The sequence below is a fragment of the Lepisma saccharinum genome, chromosome 14 (assembly GCF_977018435.1).
Source record: "Lepisma saccharinum chromosome 14, izLepSacc3.1, whole genome shotgun sequence".
Taxonomy (NCBI): Eukaryota; Metazoa; Arthropoda; class Insecta; order Zygentoma; family Lepismatidae; genus Lepisma; species Lepisma saccharinum.
In genome coordinates, this window is record NC_139242.1 from 76964426 (window position 1) to 76980939 (window position 16514).

Below are 16514 nucleotides of genomic sequence, written 5' to 3' on the forward strand. Positions count from 1 at the left end.
CAAATATGATACCCGTCAGTCGGGAAACAATTGTTTACGTTACAGACAAAATCAGCGATTGGAAATCGCGAAACATATCTAGATTTCGCAGTTCACAAGTTCCCGTCCGTTGTGCTAGATAGGACGAAGGAAAATCAAACGAATTATCTAGTATCATTTATGATGTTAGGTTCGTTTCCGAAAAAGTTAATACCATTAGCATATGAAAATTTTGTTTACATGTTTTTCCTTCTCTACTTTATTTGTATCCTTTCTTACCCCCTTTCATTTACTTTTCTTGTATCTTCCTTGTAGATTTTCGCCTCCCTTTCTCCGTCTTATTTTACATATCTTCTTGCTTACTCCCTCTCGTATTGACTATTTTGTTTTCTTTTTTTGAGTTTTTTAAAGTCCGCTTTGCCCACAGAAAGCATATTCAGAATGGATAAATTACCCCCCTTCCAACAAATACCACCCTGAGCACAAGAAATTGGCAACTTTGAGAGAGAGAATTATGTCACGAAATAGAACATTTACATGTAATGTTCTGTGTAATTTGCATTACGGACATCTTCATTCAGGAAGGAGGTTGGTTAAAAAATAACCAATACCAATACTTTGTCTCTGATCTACACAAAACCTGAACGAAATAATGTGGAAATTGTAAAGGACAGGAGATAAAACTATCTATGCTGTTCAGTGCTAGGTTAGACATCTTACATAACTCAATAAAGGCCCATTTTTCCAGCATCATTTTTGTGTGGAATAAAATACAAAATAGATCATTTCCTCTTAAGTCAAATTTCTCCCAAAATTTTTCACAAGTTTAGTGTAGATAATTACAGACCAATAACTTTATTGCATACATGGTAAAAACGTGTATATTACTTACAAAAACGTTACACCAATGAAGAAACGTTGCACAGAACCATCTAGCGGAGAAACTGTAAACCACGTCAACTCGTGAGAGCAAGCGGCGAAGTCCTCAAGGTTTTCACCGACAGCTGGGTTCCTCTTGTGACGTCAGAGAACCGGTTTCAGCTGGATCTATACGTGGAAGCAGGTTTAGTGTTGGAAACCAACGTTTCACCGCGGCCTGGGTGTGTTTCGTTATCGCTGTAGGATGAAATACGTCAAGACATTTGAAGAGTTTCTGAAAATACTGCAGCAGCATCAGACTGACACAGGCACAAGATACGTCTATGGCTACGGACCAAAATATTTTTCTGAAGCAGAAAGTAAGTTTTGCCTTTATTTCTTTATTATTGACTGTTTGGTACTGCTACCCTTAAGATTAAGCAAGAGCACAGATAAGGTTTAGCCTGCATGCGTATTTGTATGTATGCAGTGGCGTGCAGTGTTGCCACAATCTGAGGGCACAATTTCCCTTTCAAAGGGACAAAATTTCCCTTTTGGGCTATTTTTTTCCCTTCACCTAAACAAAACATAATAATAATAATTATTATTATTATTAGCAGTGGTAGTAGTAGTAGTAGCAGCAGCAGCAGTAAAATTTATGTTGGCCATGTTCGTATGAATAAAAAATGTTACACAAATTTTTCACATACATGTCAGCTTCATCGCTTTCTGGTGAGATGTCCCAGGTTAAAATCATGGTCAGGAATCCATTAAATCGTTAATTGTTATCCTTACAATTATCCGAAGATATAGAAAAGCGACGCACAACAAACTGTAATAATGTAAAGTCAGAAGTCTTAAAATTTCCCTGAAATTGTGATATTTTTCATCGAAATTCCCTTTTCCCTCTTGGCTAAAATTTCGGTCCAAATTTCCCTGCAAAAGGGAAATTTCCCTTCATGTGGCAAAACTGGTGGCGTGTCCGGAACATTTGTAAACGGGGGATGCGATCGTCTTCTTTTTTAGATGCTTCACTGACGTCATCAAAAATGCATATTATTGGATGGAGTCGCCATGATTGCGAGCCCTATAGCCAAACAAAAGCGACCTTACATTGGAGCGGAGGATATTTAAACGTAATGTTTTATTGTGCAACGAACTGTTGCTCATTTAGAAGCTTGTCACTGAATCCTATGAAAATGTATACACGCGTTTTCTGCACACAAACGATTATCAAGACTGGATGCACGAGGACTCAAGAATCATTGACAAGACGTTCGCTAGGGGGGAGCTGAAATTGTAAAGGTGGATGCTACATAACTGCCTTCTAAGGGGTGGCATACACAATAAGATATACCGTATATTTAGACTTTTTTCACTATCAAAAATGGTTATCTGGGGTCATTTTAAGAGGGGTTGCATCTACCACTCTATTTCTCCCCCCTAGGTCTTCACTGCTTTTATTTGAAAATATTGATTTTCTCAGAATTGCGGAGGGGGATGGGGTGTAGCCCCATCAGCCCCTTTTGCGTACCCCATTGCTTACGCGAGTACACAGTGTCAACCTTGACGAAATGAACAAAAATTAGCGAGTGTAAAGTGAATATTTTATCTCAGGTAACTAGAATTATCACGTATTTCTCTGTATGTTAGTCTATAAGTGTGTCTACTAACGTCTTTTTTTTTAAAAAAATGTACACGAGTCTCTGTATTTTGGATCAGTGGCGTGCACTAGGTTTTCGAAAGGCGCAGTTATCTCTTATTTTTTAGTAGTCATCACTATATTTTCCACCACTTAGTTTTTTTAAGGAATACTGAGCGAAAGAGAGCAGTGGCGTGCCCAAGAGGGGGTTGCTGGGGTCACAGCCCCCTCCTTTTGGCCAAGTATTTCTGAAAGAAGAATGTCAAAGGCCGGAAAATATTGCAAAAATGAGGGCCGTCTACCAAAAGGTCTGGCTTCCTTAGCCGAGACCTTGGACGGAAGTGCGCATGCGTCAACCGGACGCGTTCAGTGGCTAAATAGGGGTGACGGAGCTTTGGACAGGAAGCGGGTTCCTTGAAAATCGTCTGCTGTAGAAACAGCAATGAAGTTTCAACGTAGTAACATCACCGCCAAAATACATAAAGAGATGTTTATTAATTATGTAAGGGTTATGTAAGCCAGTCATATATTATATCAGCAAACAGAACATATCAGGAAAGTATTCATATCGTCACATTAATAGATAAACTTGTTCGTAAAGCAGTAGCTTTATTTCGATCATTCAATTAAATTGATCTTCTTAGTAAACATTATTATTAGCACAAATGTACACAACATTAATCAGGATAGTATTTAATAATAATAATATTGTTGTATATAGTATTATAAATATAAATGTAGTAACTGAATGGCTTGTGACATTTTCTAGCATAACGAGGGTGTTTTGTAGAATGTGCAACAGGGGCCAAAACGCACCAATTTTCCTCATTCCACTTCGAAACGGTCTGTTGCGAATTGTAAGAGCCATCACAAACACAGCACAGAAAGCGGTAATAAACACAACAAGCGAACCCACGCAAGTGCTTCTCCCTGCTTCCCCTCTCGCGTTTGGAATCGTCCTTTCCAGGTAGTTTCGTCTTCCTTGGCCGGACTTTACGTAACCACTCCATTTCGAAAATCCTGGACACGCCACTAAAAGAGGGGTTTCAAACAACCCCCCTTTTTGGGCTCGTCAGTGGAAGAGATTATTACCCTACCCTTATTTCATAAGGCGTGGAATGGAAACAGCGTTCCTTTTACTTTACAGTAAAATAATTGATTTAATAATATAAACTTAGCAAGTAGAATGAACGAGATAATTGTGGGTGTGTGTATAGGGTTTTCCCGATAGCACAGTGGTAACGTCATCGCCTTGTGAGCAAGGGGGTCTCGGGGGTTCGCTACCTGATACAGTAGATCTGCACTGTTCATACATTCCACATTACCATACACTGCCCCCTTCCATTTGAATATTTCTGATTTTCGTGCTGGTCCCGTATCCTCGCGAAAAAAAAATGTTGCCATACATATATGTACCTATATATATATATATATATATATATATATATATATATATATATATATATATTTATATTGTACTACTATTTGTTCCGAGTTCCGAATTCCGAACAAGTAAAGGATGTTTATTTTTTCTTCTTCCATAATTATTATATCTTGCCGTTGTCGTGATGAACCTAACTATATAAAGATACGACAAAAATGGCGAATCAAGGAACAAAAGGTCCTTTTGCTAGAATAATGTCGTCTCGTTAAACCATTCATAAACAATTAGGATCGTTATTTATTTACTTAATCTTGATTTGAAATGCAGAGGACCTCAATATAGAACTAGGAACAAATAATGATAATAATAATAATACTAATAAAGGATAGCTTACATATACAGTAGGGAGATACAAGTCAAATATAGATGCATGATAATGCCTACTTACGCCCAAATCACCCTCTCCGTGGTAATATTTTGCCTGTGGGGGTTACACTTCCAGAATTCTAAGAGGATTGTTAAGGTAGAATAGCGCAGCTAGCAAGACGATTTGATTTCTGATTACATAAGCGTGGCTATTTGTTTGTTTCAGCTTATTTTAGGGTCCACTTTAGGCACAGATAAGGTAATCGGATCTGGAACTGCAGTTTAAAGTGGGATCCAATTTTTTCTACCACCCAAAGTTATGCTCCAAGTTACGCCCGTGTGTATGTGTGTGCAGTTGTTGCTTTACTTATTTCGCTGTAGACTCACTTTTCACGCTTAACGTGAACTCTTTGTCTCCCGCAGTCAAATTCTCTGAAACAACCAAGATCCATTGGCAAGGCAATGTCCCCTACTATCATTTTGGCACCAGGAAGTACGTGTGTCACCAAGGCAAGGACACCAACACGTACAAGAAGGAGAAGTACGCCAAGGAAAGGAACGAAAAGGTGAGGTTATTTAGCCACAATTCACTACGAAAAATTATATGGGAACTATTTAAAATTGCTGTTCTATTGTTTCTTTAGTTATGGCAGTGTGCACCACACGTGGTCTTCGGTTCTGTCTTTCTTTTTATTCTTTTTCTTTCTCTCTTTCTATCTTTCGCTCTTTCTCTATCTTGTTTATCAACTGTTTCTTTATGTTCTTCTTTATCCACCAGTCCCAATCTCTTTCTCCCTTTGTTTTCTTTCTCTCTCACTGTTTCTCTCACCGTTTCTCCCTCTACTTTAATCTCTTTCTGTTTATCATTCTGTATTCGTCAGCTTCCCTTTGTTCGTTTGTTTTCTTTCTCTCTGTTTCTTTGTCTCTATCATATTCTATATTTCTTCCGCTGCTTGTTTACCCTGTTCATTGCCTTTTTATGTCATTCACAAGGGCGCCCGCAGGGGGACCAGTGGGGCAATTGCCACCCTTGACATTTCCGGAAACAGTTAATGTAATTCGAATGTTGAACTGGTAGATATATTTTGTAACAAAAAGTATTGTTTTCTGTGACTTACAGGCCGTAAGTTGTAGCAACTATTATTATTATTATTATTATTATTATTTTTATTATTATACAGTACCCTTCGGCACGTAAAACCTTGGATCAGAGGTACCACGAAGGACAGTAGATTAAGTGGTCTCTGACTAATTGATATCTGTGCATTGTGAAAGAGTACAAAACTACAAACTACTGTACATCAACAAAATGATAAATGTTTATTGAAAGGAAGCAAGGCGAATCTAGTTTCTATCTAAACAGTAGAGTCGAGTCTGAAATAGTATAAAAAGCCAAATAATTTTAAATTCAATTTGGTCGGCTGGTTGATTTGGTGTTTTAAGTCCACTTTATGCACAGTAAGGCTAATCGGGACTGGACCTACAGTTTAAAGTGGGATCCGAACCACTTGTGCCTCCACCGGGTATCGAACCCGGGACCCCTTGATTACAAGGCGACGACGCAACCACTGCGGGAATTTGAATTTTATGATTTGCAAAATAGTAGTATTAGTAACTAATAGTAATAATAATAATAATAATAACAATAATAACTCTTATTTCTGTAAAACTTTGAAAGTGTCTATTTCTTTTAGGCTAACCCTGTAATCGCTGTAGCCGAATTATAAAGATATATGCTGCCCTCAAGACTGGATTCATATTTTGTTGTTTCCCATCTCTCTTTTCAAACCGCAATTTAAAAATATGTATTGCGTGCCACACTAACGGAGTGGGGGATTACAGGGGTACATTTTAATCCCCAATTTTGGCTCAAGTGGGTACACTACTCCTCAAGTTCTTTGGTCCGAATTGTACCCTCGTAACCCTTCTCACAAAACTTGAGTTTATCTGTTCCTGAATTGTCCATATTTTTAAAACCTGTTACAGCTTACTTGAAAGTAGCTGTAATACGGACAGAAAAACACGGATCAAAATTTGTAAAAATAATGAACATTATTTTATAGAAATGGCTTTCTTCATTGGCACTCCAAGATTATGACAATATTACTTTAAAATTGAGAGCTATGTAGCCTGTTATAAAATAGAATAGCTCACGTTTATATGCGCGCACACACACACACACATACAGGGTGATTCAGTAAAAGCGTGCAAAAACGAATGAAGAAATAGGTGATATGCACCACTGAGCAATTGGAGATAGGGAACCTAGGCTCGGAGAAGCCAGTGTAACGAGATACCTCTTCACTTCAGAGTGGATGTTCGCAACCACCTGGATGTTACACTTCTTGTTTGCTGGTTGGAGAGGGATAATTTATTCTACGACCTGCCAGGTCACCCGACCTGAATCCACTAAAATCTTCTTCTGGACTGACATTGAATTAGCTGCCAGGATTGTCACCCGCTTGTGATGTTCGGAACAAGCAAGGGATATGCGAAAGGGTACGACACTGTCGTGCTTGCATTGAGATTGGCGATTTGTCTGTCATTTTGGACAATTCTTGTGAGTCGTTAACACCGGTTTGTCAATGCTATGACACTAGTTTCCAAATGTACAGTCACCGGTAATACAACCTGGACACCTAGATCCTGAAATATTCGCTTTCATGCAAGGCGTTATGTGTGTTGCCCAACGCTACGGCGATAAGTAAATTTTAATAGAAAATTTCAGTGGTAACTTCTACCGCCGCCCTAGAGTTAGGCAACACACACAACGCCTTGCAAGAAGCGAGTATTTCAGGAACTAGGTGTCCCATTTTTATTGCCGCTGACAGTACAAATATGCAACTCTTACGTGTAAATCAATGTCAATAAATGTTGCTACTCATTGTACGTCAGCAGCGTCACTGCCTGTCAAGACATGTTACGTATTTGCCATTCATATGGACGACGCATTCAGCCCATATGTCCTTTCGCTGCCTTCTCCGACCCTTGGTTTCCATATCTGCAACTGCCCAGTGGTGCATCACCTATTTCCATCAATTTCCTGTTTCCTTCTGCACGCTTTTACTGAATCATCCTGTATATATGTGTATTGATTTTGATTTGATTTGATGTTTTAAGCCCACTTTATGCAAAGTAAGGCAAATCGGAACTGGACCTACAGTTTAAAGTGGGATTCGAACCACTATGCGCCTCCACCTGGTATCAAACCCGGGACCCCTTGATTACAAGGCGGCGACGTAACCACTGCGCCATCGGGGAGGCACTATATATATGTGTATAACCTGTGTGGAAGTTCCACTGGATTGTCTCTACTACTTGTATAAATATTACCGATAACATGGAGACAATGACCAATTTATTCTACCATAAGCTCTGTTGATTGTCTGGAAATGCATTGCTTCATTATGAATCCATTGTGTATTTCCACAGATCCTGAGCGGTGTAGAGGTGAAGCAATGCAAGCATTTCCAGGAAACGAAAAAGGTCGGATGCCCAGCAGCTGTCAAGGTGACTCGGATATTCAGACTGAATTATAAGGTAAGGTTCTAGCAGATGACGCAGTGAGCCAATGATAGCCTCATTAAGTTTTCCATAACTAAAAATTGCAAGAATTGCTTTGTGACTAAACTGAAGATTCCCAGGGAAACAAAACTGGAGCACTGTGACTGACATTCTCCATAGTATTTCTATTTGGCATTGCTTTTATTCCACAGAGTGACAACTCTAGGACCATGATAGAATTCAACAATATAATTCCCGGTTTTCAAGGCGAACTTTTTAAAAACTCAAACGTACAAGCAAACCTTACGTATTACCACCTCTCACCACCCACACACATACACACAAATATATTAACAATTTAAAGGGTATGTGTGATTCCAATGTATCCAAAATTGTAATTCAATTCAATTAAACGGTATATCTATATCATTAAAATATTTAATTTACGGCGCGGACTCTTCATTTGCATACATTCGAAATACATCTACAAACACAAGTCACAAATGTTCCGGGATATACAAATATACGAAAAATTGTTAATTGTATAAGAAATTTATTACCTAATAAAGTTCAAGATATTTTATGTTGCAATAATTTTCCGTCTGTCAGATAAATTTTCTATATTTTCCACTTGCCTCAGGGCATTTATTAATATGTATAAATTCAATGGGTTTTGGTTAATACAAGTTTAAATTTTTCACGTCTACGGAGAAAAATGCATGCAGAATTCCCGGGGCCAATAATTCACGCATAATTCACGGAATTCAAGGAATTCCTGGTGAGTAGTCACCCTGTTCCACTTTTGAGTAATCGCGACTAGAATTTAATTATTGTTTAAGTCCACTTTATGCACAGAAAGGCTAATCGGGACTGGACCTACAGTTTAAAGTGGGATGTGCCATGTGCCTAACCGAGTATCGAACCCGGGACCTCTTGATTACAAGGCGACGACGTTATCACCATCGGGAAGGCCCTAATCACGACGATAAGGATAAGAGACGATATGATGAAATTGATACAAAGAGCACCCACGCCTTGGTCAAGAGTGGAACCCGGAACGTCCGTAGAGAAGGACGATAGGCAACAGTTAACGAGCTCTGCCACCCTTAAATATTACCAGTCTGCCTGTTAATTTAGAAAAATGAAATGCAAGCATTCTTTCTTTAAATTTGAATGGGTTTTTATTGTATAAAGATAGACAATGATCATAAACTACAATTGCGTGCACCATAAATATATTTTCAACACTTTATCATTAATTAGGGTCACGATATAATGTCCCTTAATAAACAAAAAACGGTCATGATCGTTTCTTAGGGTAGTTAGATGGCAGCAGGAAATTTAGACCACATTTAATTATAGACTTTTCGCTTGCACCATCGTTAGGTGGTTCCTCATATACAGGGTGTCCTAGAAGTCCCCGGCCCCTGCTTGCATGCATCCTGTTGCGACCGTGTTAATAATTGGCTTTTATTCGGTTACTTGGGATTGATTTTCGTTTTCATGGTTGGCATACCTGCTCTGAAGGTCACATGGAACGCTCGCTCTAATTCGTTTGTCAGTTGTTGCGCCATGGCTGGTTTGAACGGACAAAGAGAGCTGAGGAACGGCTAGTGCCGTGCGTGTGGGTGCACGGGACAAACGATGTACTATAATGTTATGTAATGTACGCAAGTATGTTATAACGTATATAAATATATGTATTTGTTAAATATATTTGTCATATATCTAGGAGTAATATATACTATGTAATGTAATCTAGGGTAAGGGGTGTGTAGATAGCTTTCATGGCGTGGGTGTTGAGTCGAGCAATCCGACAAATAGAGAGGACGTGTGTAGTACAACTTCGCTCTTCTGGACACTTCCATTGACTAAAGTTCATAATTTAAGTTTTCCTAGTTCCCGAGATCTCCATACCTAAAACATGATTTGTCTCAGCCTTATTGCTTAATATAGTATCAAGCCAAAAGTCACCGGGGGTAGTGTCATGATTTGGGGCTATTTTTCCTGGTTTGGGCTCGGGCCATTGGTTTTGGGGAAAGGTAACATGAAGAGTGGTGTTTATAAAGCAGGGTCCATTGCATCGTGCTTTGAGGACAATCAGGTGGCTGTGCTTAGCTGGCCCGATCAAAGCTCCGACTGGAACCTCAAAGAACATCTTTGGGATGAACTGGAGCGTCGGTTGCGTGCCAGACTCACTCGACTGTAAAGCACCCATGAACTATTTACGAGGCTACAGGACGAATTGAAAAAATCACCAGCAATATACCAGAACTTAGTGGAAAGCCTTCCCCGAATAGTACATGCAGTAATGATAGCAAAGGGGGGTCCGACATCTTATTAGTTACCTCACTGGTGTCTTTGGAATGAATAGCACTGGGTGTCCGGTGACTTTTGGTTATATAGTGTATGTTATTGCATTGCTTTTGGTTATGTGCATGAGTAGTTTGAATCCTCGCTTAGTATGCTTCCTTTATTATGAGATCATTAATTTTGATCCTTACTTCATTTTTTAACCTCTTCAGCTACCCGGACTGGTGATGAAGAAGAAAAAAGCACAGTTTTCCTTCAATCTGAAGGACAATATTTCCAAAGGCGAGCGCATTGTTGGGAGGGAGCTGTACATGTTCACCCTCCCTAAACCGGAAGAGCACAAGTTCCATCCCACTGCAAAGTCGGAAGAAGATTCACCCCAAGAGAGTGTCGCGGCCGTCAAGATGGAGCAGGATGGTTCTTGCGGTGCGGTCGCAGAGGAGGGAGATTCGATCACCGAGACTTCATCAACGATTCTTGCCGAGGGACAAAGTGCTGGTGACGTGGGAGAAGATCCTCTGGGTCAGTCGGATGAGAGCAATGGCCCAGAGCCGATCGAAGAAGTTGTGATTCAGTGCGCGGTGAAGTCGATGGAATCTCCCGAGAGACCATCGGTCGACGAGGACGGTGCGGACCAGTGGGAGTACATCCTCCCGAACGAAGATGCCTTGGAAGCGATAACGGACGAGACGGACAGTGCCGAGAACTCGTCCTGCGAGAAAATGGAGTTGATCGGCCAGTGCCACTCCAGCCTTATGTTCATACAGTCCAGACTGTGCCTACTGGAAGCCCGGGACCTACGTCAGATTTCTGGCAGTTTGGCAGAGACGGCAGACTACGTTGCTCAAAGGACTTAATGCACTTAGATATAACGGACGATAGTGAGCAGTTTTGCGGTTGAAAACATTTCTGTCAGGTGTACGATTGGAAAACAGCACTGTTAAACTGTGTTATTGACATCGAGGGGTAAAAACTGTCTGAACAGACCTTTTCTCCGTTTTACTTTGATTGTGCACTATCTTTGTACTAAATTAAATGTCTGGTATTCATAACAATTCCTAGGTTCTCTAGCTCCTGAGATATCGAAGTGTCCCATCGTATTAGTGGTGAAGGGCGGATGACCTTCTTTTTGTTATGAACCACCATTTTAGATGTCGTTTAAAATGGCTGTCGTTTAGTTTTCACCTTTTTGCATTTAAAAAGTTGCAAAGTCTATTTTCGCTGGACTATGTGGCTTAATTTACATCACATTGGGCGATTACTATTTACTCGCTTACTATGTTACGCGGTGCCCGATAAGTGTGGAAACACTTATATAAAACAAATACTGATACAGAAACACGGATCAAAAGTTCTAATGTACTCGTATATACACACATACATGTATATACATATATGTACATGTGTGTATGTATGTACGTATGTATGTGTATATATATAATATAACACCCTTAAGCTTTGTTTCCATGATATGACAAACTCAATATGCTGACCAAGGCAGAAATCTATTTTATATTAAAACATAAACTAAACGTAACGTTTCAACCTTGTAGCAAGGTCTTCTTCAGACTCTGTACCAAGTACAAATGAAACAAGGTACAAAACAGGAAGATTTACAGTATATACACAAAAATCACTGCCCTCCAGACACAAGATGATTAGATTTTTTTTCATTTTTTTCTTTTTTTTAACATTCCAGCAGGTGGTCTTCCCTTTCTTCATTTGCCTCCCTTCTTTCTAATAATCTTGTGTCTGGAGGGAATATTTTTTGTGTATATACTGTATATCTTCCTGTTTTGTACCTTGTTTCATTTGTACTTGGTACAGAATCTGAAGAAGACCTTGCTACAAGGTTGAAACGTTACGTTTAGTTTACGTTTTATAATAAAATAGATTTCTGCCTTGGTCAGCATATTGAGTTTTTCATAATATATATATATATATATATATATATATATATATATATATATATATATATATATGTGTGTGTGTGTGTGTGTGTGTGTGTGTGTGTGTGTGTGTGTGATAAGATAGTAGAGGATAACTTTTATAGGCGGCCATGTTCGATTCAACGTTATTTTTTTTAATAATAGTGTTGTAACATGACCCACCTTCTTTTAAGGGTGGCCATGTTACATATTGAAGTGGACTAGAATTTCACGAGAAACACTAATATAGGGACGTTTTACTCCCCTATCCATATTTAATTTTAAGCTATATTTTCACACGTATGTACGTATGACCATGTACAGTCATGGAAAATAGTTCTTGGGCCACGAGACCTACGATATCGTAACATCTTAAAGCCTGTTGTCTATGCAACCCAAATAACAAAATTGTCGCTTGGGTTTGCCTGGCGGACCTGGATTCTCGGGAATGATTTAGTATTGACAGCAGCGTGAGTCATACCCCCAGGCCCAGCCATAACAAACGACAGCTGGGTGCCGTGAGACCACCAGAAAAGTTTCAGGAATTGGTTTCTTAACAACAGCTATTCGTAAGAAAATGTTCTCTTTACTGATATTAGAGTCATTGTCAAGAACGTTCACTGAAATGGTGGTTTTCGTCGAATCATCATCGCGCAACACACATGCTGTCAACCCAGAAGTCCTTGAAAAAGATTGGAGTTAAAAACAACTACTTGACAAATGATAAGACGAATCGATATTCATTAGTCCCAACTTAGAATTTTGTGTAAGACATGGATCATCATCTCCTATCATCCATTTCATAACTTCATTAATCATCCTCATCGCCTTTGTTGACGCCAAGTGCTAGAAAAGCAATATAAAATAAGCAAAATTAAGAAATTAATAAATGACATTTTCAGCGATTTCACGCAGCGACTCAGTTGCATGTAGACAAAGTTTCATTAATCGGGAACCAAGGGCCCCCTCGTTGTGCTTCATTGTCATTTTCCCTCCACTTTGCCTGCCGCGATTAACCTGATGTTGATTAATGCACAATCCACAAAGTGCACCAAAGCGGCGCATATTATGAATAGGTAAACTATGTGATATTATGCTAATTTACAATTTAATAATAAAATGTGAATTTTGGGGGCTTCAGTTAAGTGGCCGCACATCCATTACGTAATCGCGATATCATCAAATTGTACGAAGCGTGTCTACACCTACGTAAAGTGTCAGTCCCCGTCATAGGCGTGCGCAGACCCTCTGATTAGAGGGGGATAGCCTTGATAATATTTCAGGCCGGAAAAGAATAACGTAATTTCATCTCACTTGTTTAAATTTTATTGCATTGATGGGTGTGTTTATATATACACCCCTCCCCCCGCCCCACACACACATATAAATACATACATACATATATATATACAACACACACACACACACACACACCCATATATATATATATATATATATATATATATATATATATATATATATATATACATATATACCAACAGTAAAAATCATATAAATCGTCTCTCAAATCTGCGCTTTCCTTTTCCTCCAAACAATTGTTCATGCACTTAAGAGAAAACCTTTTAGAAGCAGTACTTCTCTCCTCGGTAATATAAAATGCATTACAGAAAACAAATTGCGAGCAAAGCGACCAATAAATTTTCAGATCCAAATTTTTGCAAAATGAAAACAATGTCGATTGAATATGGGAAAAAAATTCATGGAGCGCCATATTATTCTCTTTTACATTTTTTTTTTATTTAGATCGTTTGGCGTCCAGGGTTAACTCCCGCCGACTCCTAGCTACGGTTCTGAACTTGACTAGACTGCAAGAAAAGCAGACATTGCGAGCGAAGCGAGCAAGAACATTTTACAAAAGGTATTTATATTTGTATAAAATTTGAAATCAAGGGGGCAATTGCAGCTCTGTCCCTCCCCCCCCCCCGCAGGTGCTCTTGGCAGTCAGGAAGAAATAATGCAAGAAAGACGTGAAAACAAAATCCATCTTGAGTATCCTTTTGTACTGCTACTCTTAGATTCTGCTACTCTTGCTTTCCTTTACTTCCATGTTTGCCCCCTAAAATTGATTTCCGTTCAAGGTTGTGGTGGGCTGTGGTTTCGCCACTACACCCCCTTCCCCCGTAGTTGCCTTTAGTGTTGCCCACGAGACGAGACTTTGGCCTGTCTTGTGTTGTGGAAATGCTGTGAAATGCTGTCTCGTCTCGAAAATATTAGTTTGTCTCGGGACACATGATCAATCTCGTCTCGTCTCGAATTTTTAAAAGCCTGTCCCGTCTCGTCCCGTGGACAACACTAGTTGCCTTGAACTTTCATCGGCTTGAAAATACTTAATTTTCTTTAAGAGTATAATATAGTTTAATAACGGCGATAGGATTCATCTATCCTAAATTTCTAGGTGAAAATATAATAATATAGGGGCATAGATGTCTGAAAGGGAGGCAAGGATTGCCACATCTTCCCCTTAGAAAACGAATGTCAACCAAAAAAGTACGTTTTCACATGTATAATTTGATTTCAGTCATAATAATTTACATTAATTATTATAATGAGGATGCAGGAATGCGATAATGCAACACTATTATCGGGGTAATATGCCCCATGGAAAAATACCTTGCTTTTCTCTTCGTGGAAAAAATCTGCAGACGTCCATGATTAGGGGTGCATTTGCCCTCCCCCTGGCCCCATGGGCGCACGCCTATGATCTCCGTGATGGAATATGTAGCGCAAAGCCAGGGCTTTAAGCTCAAATTTGTTTTGTTCTTGTTTTTATTAGTAATTACCTCAGTTTTCTTCCTCTGAAGTTAAATTATTCATGACGACGATTTATGATTACATTAAAGACATGACTGAACATACACAATGAATCCATTTTGGTCGGAATTCGAACTCGGAACCTTGTTCGGCAAGAAATAAAAATATCCATAAGGCATGAGTGTTTCATTGGAGATGTTCCTCTACTTCCGTCATTTTATCACTAATATATTTGTTTAATATACAATAATAAGTCACAACTACCTAAAAATAAATATTATTTTGCATTTTCACATGCATATGTTTTTTTACGGTTAGAGTGTGAACTGGCACCTGTTTGTTCGATTGTTCTTTGTTTCGTGTGTAGTTAAAGATAGGAAAAATGCTTGTGGAACGATTAGGGCTATAAGAATTCCGTCCGTGACGGAGTGGTTAGCACAGTGCGCTACGATGTCTGATGTCCTGGGTTCGAATCCCGTCGTGCGTATGGGTGTTCTTTGTGAGTGCCCCTTCATCAATTTCATCATATCACTCATCCTCGTCGTCGCGATTAGCAAGAGGTGAAATAAAAACGACGCTAAATAAGAAAATAAAAAGACTTATAAGAATCAATCTTATTTCCGGACGTGTCCTACATTTTATAGTTTTGTCTGGCCTCCGGAAGGAAGTTGAAAAAAAATTCAAATGTCTTATACGTATTTTGAGCATCACGTAACTTCAAATTAGATGGAGAAACAGAAAAACTGAGGGAAGTCTAAGATAATGTGGTTCCTTTGAGAAGTATGCTTAAATCAAAGAGTGTGCGTGGTTGCTACTGGATGTTCGGAAAAACAATTACAATCCCAGCTCAGAAATTACTTCACGATTTTCTAGATCCGAAAAAGTAAGGGTATATGTATAAAAATGCTTACTTTGTGAAGTTTTATCGATATAAGTGTAGGTAATTTGTTCTAAGTAACAAGTAATTTTTCTCGTTATTGAAGAAATAAGGCACACAATTCTGTTTTTTCCCAGTGTATAGTAGTTTTTTTACATATTAATAAACAAGAACTTCCAGACTTTGTTTACGAAATTGTGAATTTTATCCTTCCCGAATTCATGGATTGTTTTCTCTTCCTGGCCCCACTCGACGAAAAACGTTCTGTCTTACATACACAAGTTGAAATCACATACAGCCGTGCTATTAATTAGCAGTTGAGGAATTTTGAACTCAACTGTTCACTTCAACATTAATTTTTCAGCTGAAGATGTGTCATATTCTCGTTATATGCTAAGATGTCCTAGTAACCTATTATATTTACTGCAAATACGATCGTGTTCAACATTTTGAGACAATTTGTCCTACTTTCCGCTGACGAGTGATCTGATAGCCCTATGTGTGATGAGAACTGTTTTTACTCAATTTCTGATATAATTTATTCCAGCATTTCCTTCAACTTCTATTACCTTGTTATTACCTCCAATGCTTACACAACTTTTCCTTCGTGCTCGACCTTTGGGTTCAGAAATGTTTACAATACCCCCATCTCCCGCGTGTAAATAGCAGGCAACAACACTCTAGAAGACCATAATGTATACAACTTGTTTACTACATATTTTACGAAAATATTAGAATGTTAGCTTGATATAACTGTGGATTGGAACGAACGAAATAAAATACCTGTTTTATACGCACACTGGAACAAGCGCAGGCCTGCTGTGAGTCACTCTGGCAGTGAAGGTCACTGATCGAAGCAGTTGGTGCTTGCCAGCTACAAGCAGGCGCCTT

General features: G+C 39.0%; 1 protein-coding gene across 1 annotated transcript; it reads left to right on the forward strand.

Moving 5' to 3' along the window:
* The first annotated feature begins 1049 nt into the window (after positions 1 to 1049).
* On the forward strand, positions 1050 to 11106 carry LOC145998619 (uncharacterized). Its single transcript, XM_083135075.1, has 4 exons — positions 1050 to 1217; positions 4653 to 4795; positions 7662 to 7769; positions 10259 to 11106. Exons 1-4 carry the CDS (start codon positions 1103 to 1105, stop codon positions 10901 to 10903), a joined length of 1011 nt encoding a protein of 336 aa, XP_082991201.1. The 5' UTR covers positions 1050 to 1102; the 3' UTR covers positions 10904 to 11106.
* The last annotated feature ends 5408 nt before the right edge of the window (positions 11107 to 16514 follow it).

What these genes read in the sequence shown, in the direction of transcription:
- LOC145998619 (XM_083135075.1), top strand. Translation starts at nt 1,103, where the DNA reads ATGAAATACGTCAAGACATTTGAAGAGTTTCTGAAAATACTGCAGCAG. An exon ending in ATATTTTTCTGAAGCAGAAA is followed by an intron (nt 1,218 to 4,652) that starts GTAAGTTTTGCC and finishes TGTCTCCCGCAG; the next exon opens with TCAAATTCTCTGAAACAACC. An exon ending in CCAAGGAAAGGAACGAAAAG is followed by an intron (nt 4,796 to 7,661) that starts GTGAGGTTATTT and finishes GTATTTCCACAG; the next exon opens with ATCCTGAGCGGTGTAGAGGT.